Here is an 18,810-nt window from a genome sequence, read left to right on the forward strand (position 1 = left end):
GTTATATCATACAATATCATTCAGATATGCACTGACTACTCTGACACATCTCATGACATGGAGCCTCCCCCCTATTCAGAAGTCAGTTCTTTATGTACTTCTTTTAAAATAGGACTCAAATCTTCCAACATTGAGAGGAGAGATTTTGTTTGTGTAGACTCGGATAGTTCTCAAAGTCAAACACCAGAGACTGAACATCAAGTAGGACAAGAATACAATCAAAGGACTGACTCATCGAGGACAGAGCCACAAACATACCTCCAGAAAACTTCCAATAATTCCAGAAACCACACTAATAACGATAATTTTGAGGCCTTAAATGCTGAAACACACTGCTTGCTACAAAGTGGTGTACAAGCCAAACAGCTATTAATATCTGATCTTTGCTCAGATCAAGTAATAAACCCATGTGAAGAATCAGTCAGAAAGGACACTGGTACTTTCAGTGATGGCAGTACAGAGAATAATGATGTAATCTCCAAATGCAAAGACATTACAAGAAAGCCACCAAAGTCTAGGTTGCCAGTGAGAGCACCTCATCCGCCACTGGGGTGTAAAAAAGATCTAACATCTTTGAGACTAATTCATAAGATTAAACTAGTAGCCACCAGTCGATTAGATCCATTCCCAGATGTGAACCCTAAATCTAGAATCCCAATGATGAAGTTCAAAGATGTTAGTTCCTCACCAGTGAGGAAATGTAGGACGACCACAATAGCCAGACAGAAAGGTAAAGCACAGCCAACCAAAACAATAACCACCAACAAAAGATCAAAAACTGGTCTAGTGAGTAGATCAGGCAGTAAATGTGTCCAGGAGCCTCTATGTGAAGTTGGCCAAAGTTCTAATAGTTCAGAACCTAGTAGTGCAGTAAAGCTTGCGGACTACCTTTCCAGTGAAGAGAAAAAGATTCAGGCATATGATAAGGATGAAGAAAGCAGCCCATCAAGGAATACATCTTTATCAGAAGCGTCGCAACCCTCCAGTACATCCAGGTCTGCTAGAGACGTGAGATCACAGGTTGAGCAGTCCGGCAGAGACAGGAGGAAGTGGAGTAGGAGGACTGATGGAGGTGAAGGCAGTCAGGGTGCTGGGCCTCAAGTGGCCCCCGGCGTGGAGATCAAGCCTAGTTTGTAAAACTTTCCACTTGTATGATCTTAGTTGCATGAGCCGTTGTGATTGCCTGTGGTGTGACCTGACTGTAGATGTCATCTGTCATTTGTCATTTTCTCTCTTTGTGTACTTGTGTACTGGTCTCTAAACCTGTTTTCAGATCTCTTTCTATGGATAGTCAGTTTTACTGTAGCATGCTAGTGTGAGTGGGTTCCTGGCTATTTTTATTGGTTCCTAGTTCTTGTAAGGTGCTAAGGAAGCCTGTAGATCTTGTGAGCCCACACAACCACACAGTCCTAGCACAGCACCAAAGATGCCGCATGTTCAGTTTAATTTGATATTGTGAGTTCACATATGACCCTCTGCTGTAGCTGTAGATACATTTGAATCGTGTCTTTTTTGTGATTTATTTGTTGTGTTTCTGATAAGATTATACTGTCAGGTTTTTAACATTTCCAATGAGAATGGTTATATGCATTGTTTGCAAATCTAACCTTTTAAAACCAAGTTATTGGAGTATAACAAAACAAAAAAGCAACTCTTTTCTGATCAATGCACCCTAAACCTATTATTTGGATATGGACACACTTTGTGTAGGCAAAAGTATGCAAAAATCTCCCCCAATCTTTTAATTATCTTTACTTGATCAGAAAAGGGTAGTTTTTCATTTATTATTAGGCTATTATTTATTATTTTATTACTTTCATGAATATCATTTTTTTAAGAGTTTCACGACTTTCCATCCTCTGCTCTCAGGCCCTCAGAGCCCCTGTGAAAGAACTGATGTGCGTATGGCTATTGTGGCGGATCATCTTGGCCTGAGTTGGACTGGTAAGAAATGACAACACCTAGAGGACAAAGTGTTCCATTACACCTTAGCACAAATATAGCCCATATAGGTTTATATCACTGTAATTATGTATGTAATGTAATCTGTGAAAATAATGTCACATTTTTACCCCTAAATGATACTTTTTAGTGTTACTATTATTGTGCATGCATGGCTTCACCTTATTTGTTGTTGTTTCTCAAAGCATCGCTGCCACTGTGATCAGTAGGGTGTGCCATCTGCAGTCACTGCAGTACTGCACATGTGTACGGGGGAGTGGTAAAGACGGAAGACTTGTTAATCTATTTTTAATGTGTTGCAGAGCTGGCCAGGGAAATGGAATTTTCGGTTGATGAGATAAATCAGATCCGTGTGGAAGACCCAAACTCACTGACAGCTCAGAGTTTCATGCTTTTAAAGAAATGGGTTAGCCGAGATGGTAAAAACGCTACAAGTAAGTGTGCCTATGGACTACAAATTTTCTGAATAAGAGATGGAGAGGAGAAAGGTGGGTGGGGTTTGGGCTGGGACAGACTTCTGTACCCAAATCATATTCTCAGCTATCATAAGAGAACTAATGTTATTAAGTCATAATTTGTTGTTCAGCTAATAAGTGCAATCTTTTCTTTTTTCCTTTTAGCGGATGCCTTATCCGCAGTCCTGACTAAGATCAATCGGTTGGATATTGTGACATTGCTGGAAGGGCCGATATTTGACTATGGTAACATTTCAGGCACAAGATGTTTTGCAGATGATAGCGCAGTTTCCCAGGAGCAGGCTGATGGTAAAGTTTAGCCCCATCTACCTGAACTCTACTTTACTATGTCTCTCACAAATCTGTAGATTCATAGAACCATCATGGCAAAACACTTATTGCTCTAAATTCTAATCTAGTATCAACTTAAACTCAAGTTTAAGTTTAAATCTCTATTTTTTTTTTCTAATCAATTAGATTCGGCAGTTATCAACACTGCTATTTCCCAGCCTGGTGTAAGACCAGTCAGGGATCAGTGTGATCATAAATATTGAATTATTATGATTGTATGTTTGTATGAAAGCATTAAAGCATGCATCTATGTGGTACATGATAAAAGCTAATGCTGAATCAAAACTTAAACCTGTCTTAATAATAGTGAGGATTACAATAAATGTATATAGAGCAACAGTTGGGATCCATAAGTTTAAAAAACCCTTAGTTTTCAACAACGATTATCTATAAACCTTTCACACCTTTAAGATTGTAAACTTGATGATACATGCTTTTGTAGAAATATCATTTTATTGCCAAATTCCAGATGGACAAACTACAACAAAAAAAAAAAAATGGCTGTTGTCACGGTTCTCTTATTAGAGTATCTGTTAAGGCTTTATATTCTAGTCGTGTGCTGGATCTGATGGGTTTAAGATTTGGTTCATACCGTATTAAGATAAATATTATGTTTATGTGTATATGAAATATCCTCTCCAAAGTATACCAACTTCTGTAGCTATCAGCAATGGCAATAGTGCTCTACTCTATTTTCTCACTACACTTTCTGATTCTTTCTCAGATAAACATACATGAAAACATAATAATAGTGTCCAACCTGCTTTTACAGCATGATTGCCTTAATGATTCTCTCTGTGTAGTGCTAACAGTTATTGAGTAGTTTGGAAGCAATATCAATAGCATGGCTCTGGCTACTCTGGAATGTCTGCTTGCTGTCAAGCTGCCTGATCCTCCAGTATCCCAGAATCCTCTGAACCTTCCTGATAGAGTGCTTCTGCTGCAAATCCAGACCAGCTGCTTCTCCGCTGCCTACCAACTTCTTTCATAGCAACACTTTTGCCTCATTTCAAAGCACATTGGGGCAGCACTGTATAGTTGCTCTCGCTTTGGTGGATAAATCAGCGCCAGCTCTTGCTTCAGCTCTTCAGTTCGCTCTGTCATTAACACTGCATTCTTATCTTCATATAGCAACATCATCCTGATAAGTCTCGTGTTACTTACGAAGGATCATCAATGTCTTGTCTTACTTCATTTTTCTGTAACCTGGTGTCCATTTCCTTTTCCGCATCATCATCAACCATCTTTCTCCATTTATGTCTAGACCCCGCTGTTCCTGAACATTATATTTAGTGTTGTAATTACCTGCCTTTGAAAATTACATGGTGAACTACACTCAGATATCTATAACCATACTAATTATACTATATGCTGCATACCTTAATGGTATACATTATTTGTAATGGAGAATTCTGGGTTAACTTATGCTATCGATCATCTGTGTTATCCTTTTGACTACCACAGAAAATGCCTATTCCTTAGTTTCCTCGGCTTGTATTTTTGCTAAAGCATTTAAAGGTGCTGTATGAAAGTTTTTGACTCTGCTAAAACATAAACACACCATAATATGTTTGCAGATTTTTAAGAAACATGCTAAGTTAACATACGTGTTTATCTGAAAAACAATGCTACAGTCAGTTTTTCTATTTTGAAAATCTGCGTTGCGGGCCGGAATGTCGGTCTCTGTTTTGTTTTGTGAAACCCACCCACTGCCATTTAACCCAATTGTATTTCGGCACCCCAGGTTGCCAGTTGGCGGAAAACACAGCGCATTTAATTTAATTCATCGTCATGTGTGCTCGTTCTTGTTGGTGTCATCAATCTGGTAACCTGCTAGTTTGTTCATTTTTAATCCAATTTTGAGTTTGCTGGTATAATAATTGCTTTTCCTAGGCTGAGTTGACATATTGGTCTAATATATGTATAAGATGATTGCTCAAAAAGGACATAATGACATAAATTAAAAGCAAATAACATTTTGAATCCTAAACAAATAACACTACAGTTCTATAGTCTAAATATAAACATAAATCATGCAACAAGGTAATTTTTGAAGATTAGAATCCACTGTAAAAAAATAAAAACAAACAAATCAAAGTGATTTCGCCATCATATGCACAACATTTAAAGCATAACCAACTCTTTATTACCACATTCGGTGTTATGGAAAAGTACCATCATGACAGAAATTAAAAGCAACTATTTGAAACCAGAAATGCATTATGTAACTGTAAAATTAAATAATAATTATAATAAAAAAGTAATAATACGTACTATGCACCCATTTGTATGGAAGATTGTTAAATTAACTAATTACTCTAGCCAATGCTGTCACGTCACGGGACAAAAGAACGAACAACCCGAAGACCCGAAAGATGAACTAATCAATTCTCTTTCCGGCTCAGACTGCATTGGTTTAGCGTATGGGTCTGTGTTGGGAACTCAGAAACGAAGACCAGGAGACTCTTGGGTAATCTTCAGCAGGATTCTTTATTGAGAACGCTCTGCGTGGCGCTGCAGTCATCAAGAGGTCTAATTTGTCCTTAAGACATTGTAGTTTTTATACATTCAAGTGGGAGGGATCCATACAGTAGAGGTGGAGACCATTTTAACAAAGCATGCAAATGCAATCAGGAAGATACCAGACACTGGCATCTTCCCAGCCTTGATCTTATCAGCATAACAGTGTCATTTAAATACAGAGGTGCCTGACAGTATCACGGATACCTTCACATTATCATAGAGACAAAAGGCACAGCTGTGCCTTGAGCTTCAAGGAAGAACACAAAGACAAAAGGTTAATGTCTCAGACACTTGATTCTCCTGATTTGAGCTTCTTGGGTGTCAACTTTATTACCCCAAAAAGTCTGCTATTATATTGGAACCTAGATTTAACATTTTCTAAATTTGTAATCCCACAGTCCTCCCGTTGAGAGTTCTAATAACTCTCACATAATACAAATTTAAACTTTCATAAGTCCATTCTATGGCCTATGTTTGTTAACACAAGCCCCATCTTTAGTCATGTAACTTGAAAAGGTTACAGGCACGTTTAACTTATTCTGTGTCTTATACTAGATTTACTTAGGTGTATTTTTAGAACCATAACTGTTGACACATATGGCATGGATGGTAACACGTTGTACAAACTACATGATGACACAGAAAAAAAATCATGTAGCATAAGAGTGGAAGTCTTGAAGTCCATAGCATCCGAATAGCTGTGAAGTCTGTTTTCTGTAGTCCATTTCGCATGTTGATTCACTCAGATGACTCTTTGTCCTCATGAAGCTTGTTCATGGATGTCTGAAGTGATGCTTTACACCAGGATGTCACATATGGAAATGACTTCTCATGCACACATACCTGCAACACAAGAAAACAAAGAAACAGCAGACCAGCAGTATTCATGCATAGACATTTTTAGACTTCTGTTGATCGTATAGTGGTTTTAAGTCTGGTGATTGTATAGTGTTTTTCTCAAACTAGTTTTAAGTAATTTGACACCTATGGACCAGTGAGGTGGGGATAAAACTATGGATAGGGGAAACCTATGAGGAAGTCTTCACCACAGGGTTGGCCCCCGAGGCCTGTTGCACTTCGGTTCTTCCCTGGGCTCCTCACTGGTCTGTCTGTGTCCTAGTCTGTCCCTGTAGCTGGTGTGAAAACTTTACTGTGTGACATCTCCATCCTCTAATGAAACATCAGTCATAACAAGACATCATAACCCAAAAAGAATAGGAGTGACTGGAGTGTGCTTTAGTATAGCTTTGAAGGCTGTGAGTGTACTTAACGTTCTCTCAATGAAAGGAAGTGACAGTCAACGTTTTTACAAAGGATGTTTCATCTTTGTTGTACATTACTGGGGAAGTTAAGCACTCACAGCCCTTACAGTTAACACCTGAGCAAGCTGCTCCAACAGTTAGGTGACGTGGGGAGGGGCAGATTCAGTGTGGTAAGTAGACTGAGTAGGAGCTGAGTAAAGCTGTTCATTTCTCTTAATGTCTTCTTGCTTTTTCTACACTCTTTCATCCAGTGTCCAGTTTTACCACAAAAATGACAACTACCCTCCTTCTTAGGACTTCTATGTTTCGGTCGGTTCTCTGTTTTGACCTGAAAAGATGCTGCTGCAATCTTTACTCTGGCTTTGACATCAGAGTTTCTTTCCCAAGTAGCTAAACTGTCTAGATTACTTCGGAGAGTTTTGTTAGACCAAGTTAGATCTAAGAATGGCAAAGCTTTTCTGTACTCAGCTACAAGGCCATCTGACCAGATGCGAACTAATGGTCCCTTGTCCTCTAACACACTTTCATTATCATCAATTATTCCACTGTAAGTTACTGCTGACTGACAAAATCTTTCAGTGTATTCACTCACAGTTTCAGCCTCCTTCTGTACACAACTAGTGACCTTTGACCAATCCACTTTTGGTCCAACAATATTCTTTAACTCTCTCAGAACTCCCTCTCTCAATTCATCTTTACTGGCATGTTGTAGTTCAGAAGTAACAGCAGACTCAAAACTGTTGAATTCAGATTCAGTTAGAATTTGTGACATCAGCTGTGTGACTTCAGCTAACGACATGTCATAGAGACGCATTTTGCTGATCAATGCTCTTCTGAATTCAGTAAAATTTGTGCGTACAGGGGGTAAGCTCTGGGATAGTCTCTCTATATCTTTAGTTCTTAGCCCTGTGGCAACAGTTTGTACTTGGACAACAGAAGAGTTGGCAGGAACACTTTCAGTTCCTTCAATCCTCTGAGATCTTTTCCTCGCTCCACATACCTTTACTGAATCTACAGTTACATCAGTTACTGACTGGATGGCTACATCTGTTTCAAAGAAAGCTTGTAAATCAGGATAATTGTTATCAGTCTGACTTACTTCTTCCACATCAGTTTTTGCTGCAGCTTTGTTGCGATTCAGTTTCTTAGTCAAAGACGATACTCTAGCTCTGAGCTCTTTGTTCTGTTTCTCTAGTTCTGAGGTACGCTGAGAATGTTGCGTAGCTAGTGCTAAACCAAATTCTCTGTGGCAGCAGATAATGCCTTTCGCATTGTTTCTGCGAATACATGATCCTAGTACCTTTTTACATTCTAAAATTGACCATACTTTTTCTGGATCAATACCAAATTTCTTTATCAACTCCAATCTGACTGACTCTGTCACTATTGAGTCCATGTGCTGTCCTAACAATGATTTGAACTCACTGTCTGTCCATGAAGGAGTAGCTAGTCCACCTTTCTTAGTTGTTGGAATCAGATTAGGATTTCTTCTCAACATTTTGTAATGTCTTTCTGATACAAAAGGACACTTCTAACACAAACTATTAGCACTTAATGCTAAACTTCCCTGTCAGACACAGAGGGTAGCACAATATTAGCATGTGATGCTAATCTTCCCTGCCTAACAGAGGATTATTTTCATCTCTAAAATATCCTTTTTAGAGGGTCACTTAACACAAACTTTTAGCACTTTACGCTAAACTTCCCTGCCGAGAGACAGAGGGTAGCAAAATATTAGCATGTGATGCTAATCTTCCCTGGCTAAACAGAGGATTATTTTCATCTCTAAAATATCCTTTTTAGAGGGTCACTTAGTTAACCAAACCCTACAGCTGTCTGTTAACTCTTCTCTGACGGCGCAGAGGGTAACATTTGTTCTGGTCTTAAAGGTTCTTTTGGATAGAGGTACACTCACCAACCATTGGTTGTAAAGAAAGATTCAGTCTGGAATGAAGTCTGATCTTTGTTGAGGTTGCAGTTTCAATCTGGATTCAGGTGAGAAGCTCTATCCGGGTCACGGCACCAAAAACTGTTGGGAACTCAGAAACGAAGACCAGGAGACTCTTGGGTAATCTTCAGCAGGATTCTTTATTGAGAACGCTCTGCGTGGCGCTGCAGTCATCAAGAGGTCTAATTTGTCCTTAAGACATTGTAGTTTTTATACATTCAAGTGGGAGGGATCCATACAGTAGAGGTGGAGACCATTTTAACAAAGCATGCAAATGCAATCAGGAAGATACCAGACACTGGCATCTTCCCAGCCTTGATCTTATCAGCATAACAGTGTCATTTAAATACAGAGGTGCCTGACAGTATCACGGATACCTTCACATTATCATAGAGACAAAAGGCACAGCTGTGCCTTGAGCTTCAAGGAAGAACACAAAGACAAAAGGTTAATGTCTCAGACACTTGATTCTCCTGATTTGAGCTTCTTGGGTTTCAACTTTATTACCCCAAAAAGTCTGCTATTATATTGGAACCTAGATTTAACATTTTCTAAATTTGTAATCCCACATCTGTCACGTGATTAAGGAATGAGTCAAAAAACCCTATAGACCCAAACGATGAACTAATCAATTCTCTTTCCGGCTCAGACTGCATTGGTTTAGCTTATGGGTCTGTCACGTGATTAAGGAATGAGTCAAAAACCCGATAGACCCAAACGATGAACTAATCAATTCTCTTTCCGGCTCAGACTGCATTGGTTTAGCTTATGGGTCTGTCACGTGATTAAGGAATGAGTCAAAAACCCGATAGACCCAAACGATGAACTAATCAATTCTCTTTCCGGCTCAGACTGCTTCGACTGACACAGATGAACTACTATATTGCACATGCGCGACTGAACGAATCACCCCCCGAGACCACTCGTTCAAATTGAACGAAAATATAATATATTTTATTATATTTTATTTAATATTTTATTAAATATACAAATTGAAGATTGGTTCAAAATGAACTAATCGTTCAAGAACGACACATCACTACATAAAACACCTTTAAGATTCAGTGAAAATTCAACAATTTTTACTTCGGCAAATAACCCAGAAATCTCCTTAAAAGTCATAATGTTAGGGCTCATTCAATTCAGAATGCCTCCCTAACATCAACATGATCCTCTATGACATTTTCAGAGGCCTCTGTCATTACATCTGTTGCTGTGGCATTGTACACAAGTGGTGTTCGCCTTCATCTCACTGTATTGTATCACTCAGGTTACCACAGCATTGAGCTGGAGCTCAAGAGTCCCTCAGAGCTGGCCTATGAACCCCCTACCCCACTGCGCCAGGATGATTTCTTTGGCGAGGACAGTAGGCAAAATTTCCCCTTTAGTGCCCCTGTTAGACCCAGTGAACTGTCCTTGCCAACCACTAGTGGCCCAGTGTCTGCAGAGACCAAGCCACCTACTGTCATGGCTGAGGACACCTTTATTGAAGGCCGAGATTCTGTTGGCCAAGAGGATTGGTCAGCTGAAAATGACTTTGGTGTCAGCAAAGAAATACCAGTGACCTCGGAACAGCATGACGGTGAGGGAACCTCAAACGAATCAGATGTCTTCCCAAAAAGTCCAGTAAAAGAGCAGATGGAAGTCCAACCTAAGCTTCCCGTCTGTGTCTCAGCCAACGAAGCTCCTGGAGAGAATGGCAAGTCTGGGTTTGATGAAGAAGATGAAGAGATGACCCAAGAAACAATAAAGTCTCTCTTGGAGAACATTAAGTTGGAGGAAGGCTCAGAGGAGGAGGAGATGACTGAGGAGAGGTTGCAAGAGATCCTCTGTGAAGTGCAGCAGGCAGACAAAGACGTGTCTTCCATTTCAGGTCTGCGAAGTGAGACATCAGGTGCAAATGGGAAGATGGCAACTTCTGAACACAGACTGGATTCTGGGTAAGAACAGTGACCTCTACCAACATACTGTATTCTTATTTCGCAAGCTTAGCAGGTTAGGTATCAATCGAGTAATGTATTTCGAACTTTGATGCCTCCACAGCCAGGAACTAATGTCCTCTACACCAGGAGTGGAAACTGAGAGGCAAAATGGGGAATATCAAAAGCTCCAAGCCCAAGCTCGTTTGTCACCAGACGCCAATGATTCTTCCAGCAAAACAAATGGTAAAGCTGGGAAAGACTCTGGACAAGAAGTAAGCAGTGAGGCTGTAGAGGACAGAGGACCAAACAACAGGGAGGAGGACATTTCCGAGCCTATAGTCCAGGTAAATTCTTATTCAATAGACCTTAAAATAGTAAAGATCAATGCTTTTTTAGATTTTCTTAGAATGTTTTTTAAACCAAACATGTACTTACATTGCTCAGGGTGTCTCAATCTTCTCCCTTGTTCAGAACTAAATTGCTGTTTACTCATTTTCAGCCAAAAACGCGAAACTTCTTATGCGTTTTCTATGTACGTTTACATGGCAATGGCATTTTGGAGACTGAAAACTCTGATTTTTGAAAACAACGTCATGCGCATGTATAGTACAAGTTAGGTATGTTGACATGTGCAGTACGTGTCGATTTTAAGGGCAAGAGTGAAAAAAAATAACATTACAACAATCACGGAGTATTATGAAAGTGTGGATTTACTTCATTAATGTTACAAGCAACAGTTGAGACACATCATTATTTTATTATTATTATTTTGTATTTCAAGCATCTTAACAAAACAAAATAGGCTAACATAAACACAACTGTAAGTCCTCACAGACTGAGAGGTTTATATTATTCATACTATAAAAGAGAAATAAACCACCATAGAAGACATTAATCCAAATAAAATAAAATACAAATATATTCATGCAACCATAAACAATGTATGGGATTAAACAATATCACACTTATTAAACATATCACATAATTTCTTGGCCATATCACATCTCATCATTTTCAGGACCCCTGTAAACATGTCAAGCTCTTTTTTTAAAACATTAAACTGGGGTGCTGTTTTCAGAACTTTACATTTGTGAATAAAGTATTTTAACATGAAAAGTAAACAATTTACAATGAAGTCTTTTATCCTCCAAATGGACTCCAAATTTCAACATGTCCCAAGTAATTGATGGAAAAATAGTAATTTTTTGTTTAATCCCGTGACATACTTCAGTCCAAAACCAATTAACCAGATAACAATGGAGAAAAAGTATTTTTGTTGTTGTTTCTACATCCTTATTACAAGATTGACAATATATATTACAATCCATATTAAATCTTAATCTCAGAAGTTCCTTAGCAGGACAAATATCATACAAAATTTTAAAGTGAACTCCTTTATATTTTGGTGGAAGAGGAAATAACAAATATTTGCATCTAAATTCATTAACTGATTTCTTATTTAGATGTTAAAAAATATAGTTCCTTCTTACTGGACCATGATAGATTTCCTGCATAAGACAATTTCTAATAAACGTATTAATACACTTCTAATCTGAAAAATTTACTTTGCCTAATTTAAGATCCAAAATCTTGGGAATGATAGTTGAATATGTTAAAATCCCCTTTAGCATATTAAGGAATGGTAAAGGAATACTTTTAATAACTTTCAAATAAACCTTTTCCTCAAACTTAAAATTAAATTTAGTGCGTAAGTAATTATAACTAAAGAAGCAACCATTTTTTGCCACCAGTCCTCCAAAAATAAAGATTTTCTTTGAAATAAAATACAACGATAATTCCATAAGGAAATATTATGAGGACTGAAGCTATGTTTAAACAACATTTTCCAATACAAGAGGACTTCTTTATGAAAATGTGACTGTTTCAGTGGAATTTTAGATATCTCAAAGTCACATTGTAAGAAAAACTTAATACCTCCAAATTTTTTAGACAAACTGGATGGAATTGCAAACCAGTATGATTGCTCATTTCTAACAAAAGACTAAAGCCGTTTGAGTTTAAGTACTCCATTCATATTATCAAAATCTGTAGCATTTAATTAGGGTGGTCATATGCGCCATTCATATGGGACACGTCCCGGCCAGGATTTTAATATTGCCTAAAACATCCAGAGCAGTTTGACCAATAACATGCAGGTATTGTACATAATCGACCAATCGTGGGGCTGCGTGTGAGAAGGTGAGATCTAGAGGGAACGATCAAAGCGATGCAAATATGTGCGTGTGTTTGTTCATTCCAAGTTCATTTGAAGCTTCGCTGCGCACAAATCCCCTCCCAAAAAAACGAAGTGCGCCACAATGCTTCAAGTCAATCGAACAAACAAACACGTGAAAGCGATTTGAAAGCATAAGGAGCCATGAATGTAACACAACGATCAACCTGCACGGTTCAAATAGCCATAACCTGGATATTAGGCATTATTAAAATCCTGGCTGGGACGTGTCCCGTATGAATGGCACATATGGCCACCCTACATTTAACCCACCATCCTCATATTCTCTTATTATATTTTTCCTTATACTTTTTCCTCCAAATAAAATCTAAATTAAGTTTATTAATTGCTTTTATCTTTCTTGGACGAATTGGCAATGAAAAACCTGGGTAAATTAATCTAGAAAGAATTGAAATTTTTAATAGCAATATTCCCCCAAACTTTTTTATATCTCTTATATCTAGACACATCATATACAACGTATAATCGTCACTTCCCTACAGGTGCTGTTCACTAACAAGCTGACAACACCAACTACTGGCCTGGCATACATAATACAGCTTTTTTGGTCACTTTCGTGGATATGTGTAAATGCAAATCATTTTGAAAACATTGTCATGTGTACGTGAAACTTTTTGACAGGGAAAAACTTAAACGTAAACGTATACTTTCTAAACGAAAAAGAAAAAGGCATTAGATTGATTATAACTGCTTATGTAAACACGATTACATTCTCTACTGAAAGAAATAATATCCATTATAAACTCTGGGTCACCATCAGTGCAGTGAAGATTTGTGACTTGAAGTACATTAGTTACAGGTCTGAAGTACTTCATATGAAGTTGACAGCTCATGCACTGCTGTAATTTGACCTGACTCTAGCAGGAAGTTCGTAGAGATAATGAATCCAGCTCTGATGAGGAAGAAACTGTCACCACCAGAGTATATCGTCGGAGAGTGATTCTGAAGGTACTATGAGTGGAACTCTTGTAGATTTGGGCCAGTTTGTGTGCTACAGACTTTGCTTGTGCTTTTAGTCTGTGTGCTAAATGAAAATGAAGTGATTAGCACACTGCCACTTTTCACGAAGAAGCTGCTGTGTACTTTTCTAGCGTATTCTGATTTTTATCTTTTAATTTTATTCTCCTGTATTTTTTTCTCCATCCCCTATCTTTGATTAATTAAAGATGCTTTTCTAAGATTAGCACCACTACCAATTCTTCATGTTAGTATTACGTTTCTCTACTTAATGAAACCTCATGTTGTGCATCTTTACAGATTTTGTTTTAATTGAACCAAAATTTTCAATAAGTCAATAATTATTGGATTAATTTCAAGAGTTATGTTTTTGGCATGTCAAAAAACAGTTTAGCCTATAGTCTTCGATCGACCAGTTTGTATGTTTGTTTGAATGACTAAATGCATCCAGCTATTGTCATCGGCAAGCCAAAGTAAAATATCTGTAATGTTTCATCGTGCATCCCACCTGTGTAGGGTGATCAGGCCAGAAACATCCCTGTTGAGACTGTGACAGAGGAGCAGTACACAGATGAAGATGGAAACTTAGTCACCAGAAAAGTAATGTCCATGCCCATGCCCATCAGCATCACCATCTCCTCGTTTTACCTTGTCTTTTCTCTTCCCTTCTACCCCCGTGTGGGTCTAATCAGGTACCATGAGACATGACTTTGCCCCCTTCTCCTAGGTCATCCGGAAAGTGGTGCGTCGCACAGCTTATGTGGAAGATAAAGGCAGGAGAAAGCGCGGGAAGCATACCCGGCAGGCCAATAGGGCCGAGCAGGAGGAAGAGGGGGGCCCCGGGCCCCTCAGAGAGCACACTGAGGTTGGATTCGTGTGCGGTGCTGATGCTAGTGCTAGTGCAGTGTGCAGAACATTTCAGAACAGCCTGCTGTATTAGAAATTTAACCCAAGCTTCCTGATTTTGCTTTGAAGTGGCTTTATTAATGGAAAAGTGAGTGAACATCTGTGGATTGATATAGGTTCCCTCCATCTGTGTGGCCACGTACTTTAATGTTGCTCTCACACAGAAAACAAACAAACATTCAGATCAGAAAGCAGACTCAAAAAAAAAAAAAAGACATCTGTGGGGAAATAAGCTTGAATAAGCTAAACTGTTACTACTGGAATCCATCTGCATGCCCATTGATTTTCAGTATGGAACTGATGCTATGCTGATTTCATTTAGTCTGCATCCTAAAACAAATAATACTGAAAAATGAATTTAGAAAGTTTTGTTTTCCCATGAGCATAACTTACTTTTCTCATGATTATACAAGTTATCTTAACAGTACTAGTTAATCTTGAATTACCTCACAAATACAAAAAAAAAAAGAACAGTAATGTGGTACTTGTATATAACTACGCTATATAGATAGCCTGATGTTAACTAAGTTATCTTCATTGCTTTACTGTTAATTTTCTTAATTAGTTTTCATGAGATAAAATAAATAAAAAAAATAAAATAAATTAAACTAAATAAAAACCTCCCAGTAAGTTAATTATGAGAAAATTAGAATTACTTCAAAGACACTCTCTCACTAATTTTTTCTTTTTTTTTCTTTCATAGCATTTGTCATGTGATACCATGGATGGGCATTGGAAATAATATCCCTATAGACACTGTGTAGTATGACGGCTCTTTTAGAGTCATCTCTAACTTTCTCAAGCTTTTGTTGTTTCAGGCTGGAGGAGAAGAGAAGGGCATAAAGAAGGAAGAAAGACAAAGGGAAAGAATGGGTCAATCATAACATGCTCTTTTGGGTAAGCCCAGGCATGAAACTAGGAGCAGTGGAAGTCAAGGGGTAAAAATCAGAGAAGTGCAGAATCCTGTCAGTATAGGGAGTATCTTTTGTGTGTAGTCATCACTACAGTAGTCACCAGAGAAATGTGCTTTGCAACAGCGCTTTTACCAGCACAGTTGAAACGCAGCCCATTGATGACATGCAAGCTCAACAAATTAGTCCATGCAATTGTTCTTTTACTCATGCTATTGTGTGCAGACCAGGACAACATTTTTTGAAGGCTCATTTGGGTCTTGCGTTGTGAACCTGCACAATGACTGGACATCTAAAGTCGAAATGGTTTTCAAAACCATTTAAATAAATAAACCATTATTTATATTTTTTGTGGGTAGACAGGCTTAGATTTAATTAGTGACCTAGACAAAACACAGCATCATAAATAAATTGGATGTATTTAATTTTATAATATTCTTTGCTTTACACATACTTAAAATTTCCTGCTTATTTCCAGAGATTTTATCCCAGATTTGCAGTGTAGGCTCAGATTTTTTGACTAAATTTTTAAGTTATGCTATGTTCTTGCATGAATAAAATAAGCTGATATATTCCTGTATGTCACTGTATTTCAGATCTGAAAGTGTTTCAGAAACATTTTCCCACGAGGAGGATCACCGGGGATGTGCGGATCATGTGTCTGCAGCTTTCATACAACAAATGTTTTCAGCCAGACAACTTTTGATTTAGCATGAGCATGAAAAAAATTGTTTCTGTCAATAACACGGAACCGCTAATGATTGAGAGGACGTTTCAGTCGACTGGAGTGTCCGATTCGAGGTGCTCCGCGGCAGCGCCTAAGCACTTCCGTGACCAAAGAGGCCACATACTGCAGATTGACAGAAATGGAGGGAATCGTTCAAATCACCTTTTTCACTCGCCTTACATTTTTTTTTCCTCTCTGACACGTAATGTCGGGGTGTATAATACTGTTGGAGCTTATGATGTACATAACTTACACTGTATAAATTTGAAAGTGGCTCACAAAATGATTAATGCACTGGCAAGTGTGTAGGAATGAACTACCAATTCTGATTCCAATTTTAAGGGAACGCACTTCACATGCACTTGTATAATTATTATCAAGAAAAATGTTTGTTTAAAAAAGAATTTTTGATTTTAACAACTGATGTTTCTTTCAAACCTACTGTGGTTTTCAGTGGCACACGCATTGGAGCCGCTGTAGTTCTGTTTAAAGACTTATTCAGAGTACTAATATTTTCATGCATGTGATTCACTTTATTTTGATTTTTCTATACAGCATAATACACAAGAGATGGGGAGATGATGTTCTGTATGTACACTCACAGCCTTGCTAATGCTCACGTTTTTTTTTTTTTTTAGAAAGATGACAGTATCACAACACCATTGTTCAGCTTCACTAAAATACACTGTGTCCCATTACATCCCAGTGCTGGGTTCCCCATGCAGTTACAGATACAGCTTAAATCCGAACGCTCACCGGTATGCATCATGTTGATTGACGTGATGCACTTTTAACTGTTCTCATGTGTATTGGATCTAAGATGTAGAAGTCTTTCTGTCAGCCTGTCATTTGTAATCATTCTAGCAGTGTATTACTATTCAAGGCTGCTGTGGTTTTGGGGGCAATTTTACTTTGGTTTTGGTGCATTGAGAAATCACCCAAGCATTCATGGATGATAGATCTGGTAACAAACATTTGGAAAAAACAAACATACACTGGATGATCAAATTAATTATTTAAGCTTATAATAAATTGTGTTCAAATCCTCACTGTGGTCTCTTTCTTGTTCAACATTAAGCATCAGAACGTTTATGCAGGAATATCGTGATAAAAAGTAAGTCCAGGACATAATCAAAAGAAAAATAAGAATTCAAGTGTAACGGAGTAATAATAATCAACACATCCGGTCACAGTGGTTTTATTCACTCTGTAAATAAAGCCGTATATTGATGTGTATGTAGAAATTTACTGTACAAATATACTTAAATAATATTTTATTATTATTTACTTTTTTCCCTTATAGCAGGTAGTCAAAGCTGGGAAGAGTGGTTAAAATGTTCTTGGCTGCCATAAAATGTAACTTTTATCAATTGTCTTAAAACAAATTAATGTTCTTAAAAATAGCCTTCCCTTTCTTTGTGAAAAATTAACACAAATTATTAATAAAACTCTCTATATAGAGAAAGGCAGTCCTTTAAGGCAGTTTGACTGAAAATAATATTGTGTGATACTTCAAACAGGTACACTTGAGCTTTCTTTTTCCATATATGTGAGCTCTGATCTCAAAGATTAAATTCAATTCAGGATATAAAAATTCATCATACAAAATTATTGTTTCTCCTCAAACAAACCACTGTATTCACTTGGATGAAATACATTTACAGTCTCTTTATGAACTTTCTGAAGCAAACATTTTGGTTGTGTGGACTTTAAGGGGGAAGTCGACTTTGAGTACAGCTGCATTCAGCTAATAAAATAAACACTAGCACTCATTTGTATTTCTGTTCAGTCTACTTCTTTTCTTTCTTTCTTTTATAGAAAACCCTCTAACACTAATCTATTTCTACTATATATTTGTTTTATTTATTACGGATAGAATGTACTCACTAACACGCTCTATTCTATTTACTTATATTCTTTTATCTTATATATATATATATATATATATATATATATATATATATATATTATATATATATATATATATATATATATATATATATATATATATATATATATATATATATATATATATTATATATATATATATATATATATATATATATATATATAAAACTACTATGTTAGTTTTATCATTAAAACATACAAAAAAAGCAACAACAACAACAACAACAAAAAAAACAGGCCCTGTGTCCATCTTCCTTTGGCAGGCTCAACTAATGTCTCCGTAAAATGCTGATTACAGGTAGATAAGTTACAAATTGTATTACATTTGCATGAATGATTACATATAAACAGAAATGTGCCATAAACATATTTTTCAAAACTGGCTAATCCAGTAAACACAGACCATTATGATTGGACTAACCACGTCAGCGCTGAGAAAATTAACAGCTTCCACGTGTTGCGTGCGTGCTGGTTTATTAAACGACTAAACAATATACATTTAAGGTGATGATACACGGGGCAACATTTTGAACCGGGTGAAACACAAGGTCCACGACCAGTATACAGCAAAAAAAAAAAAAAAAAAAGTTGTGATATTTTGAATTCGAATCTTTATTATTGAGCCTGAGCCCCGCACATTTCCAGGGTGAACCGTCTAAACGAAATGATTCGCTCAAATGAATCGAATCACTAGAGGTCGCTGTAGCGCTCGCATCCTACGCAG

General features: G+C 37.4%; 1 protein-coding gene across 46 annotated transcripts in view; it reads left to right on the plus strand.

The window, feature by feature from the left end:
• LOC113056336 (ankyrin-3-like) overlaps positions 1-16,582 on the plus strand; it is a 146,476-nt gene extending 129,894 nt beyond the window's left edge. For 40 of the 46 annotated variants that reach the window (XM_026223038.1, XM_026223029.1, XM_026223018.1 and 37 more), the window contains 8 exons: positions 1,870-1,944; positions 2,265-2,396; positions 2,583-2,726; positions 9,772-10,441; positions 10,545-10,767; positions 13,539-13,625; positions 14,151-14,234; positions 14,362-15,008. In XM_026223038.1, coding sequence (XP_026078823.1) covers positions 1,870-1,944; positions 2,265-2,396; positions 2,583-2,726; positions 9,772-10,441; positions 10,545-10,767; positions 13,539-13,625; positions 14,151-14,234; positions 14,362-14,574 — 1,628 coding nt within the window. In that variant the 3' untranslated portion in view covers positions 14,575-15,008. Of the gene's footprint in view, positions 1-1,869; positions 1,945-2,264; positions 2,397-2,582; positions 2,727-9,771; positions 10,442-10,544; positions 10,768-13,538; positions 13,626-14,150; positions 14,235-14,361; positions 15,009-15,358; positions 15,438-16,047 lie in introns of those variants that run through there. The other 6 variants (XM_026223020.1, XM_026223054.1, XM_026223053.1 and 3 more) reach the window with 6 other exon arrangements.
• Positions 16,583-18,810: the final 2,228 nt, after the last annotated feature.

The sequence above is a fragment of the Carassius auratus genome, chromosome 37 (assembly GCF_003368295.1).
Source record: "Carassius auratus strain Wakin chromosome 37, ASM336829v1, whole genome shotgun sequence".
Taxonomy (NCBI): Eukaryota; Metazoa; Chordata; class Actinopteri; order Cypriniformes; family Cyprinidae; genus Carassius; species Carassius auratus.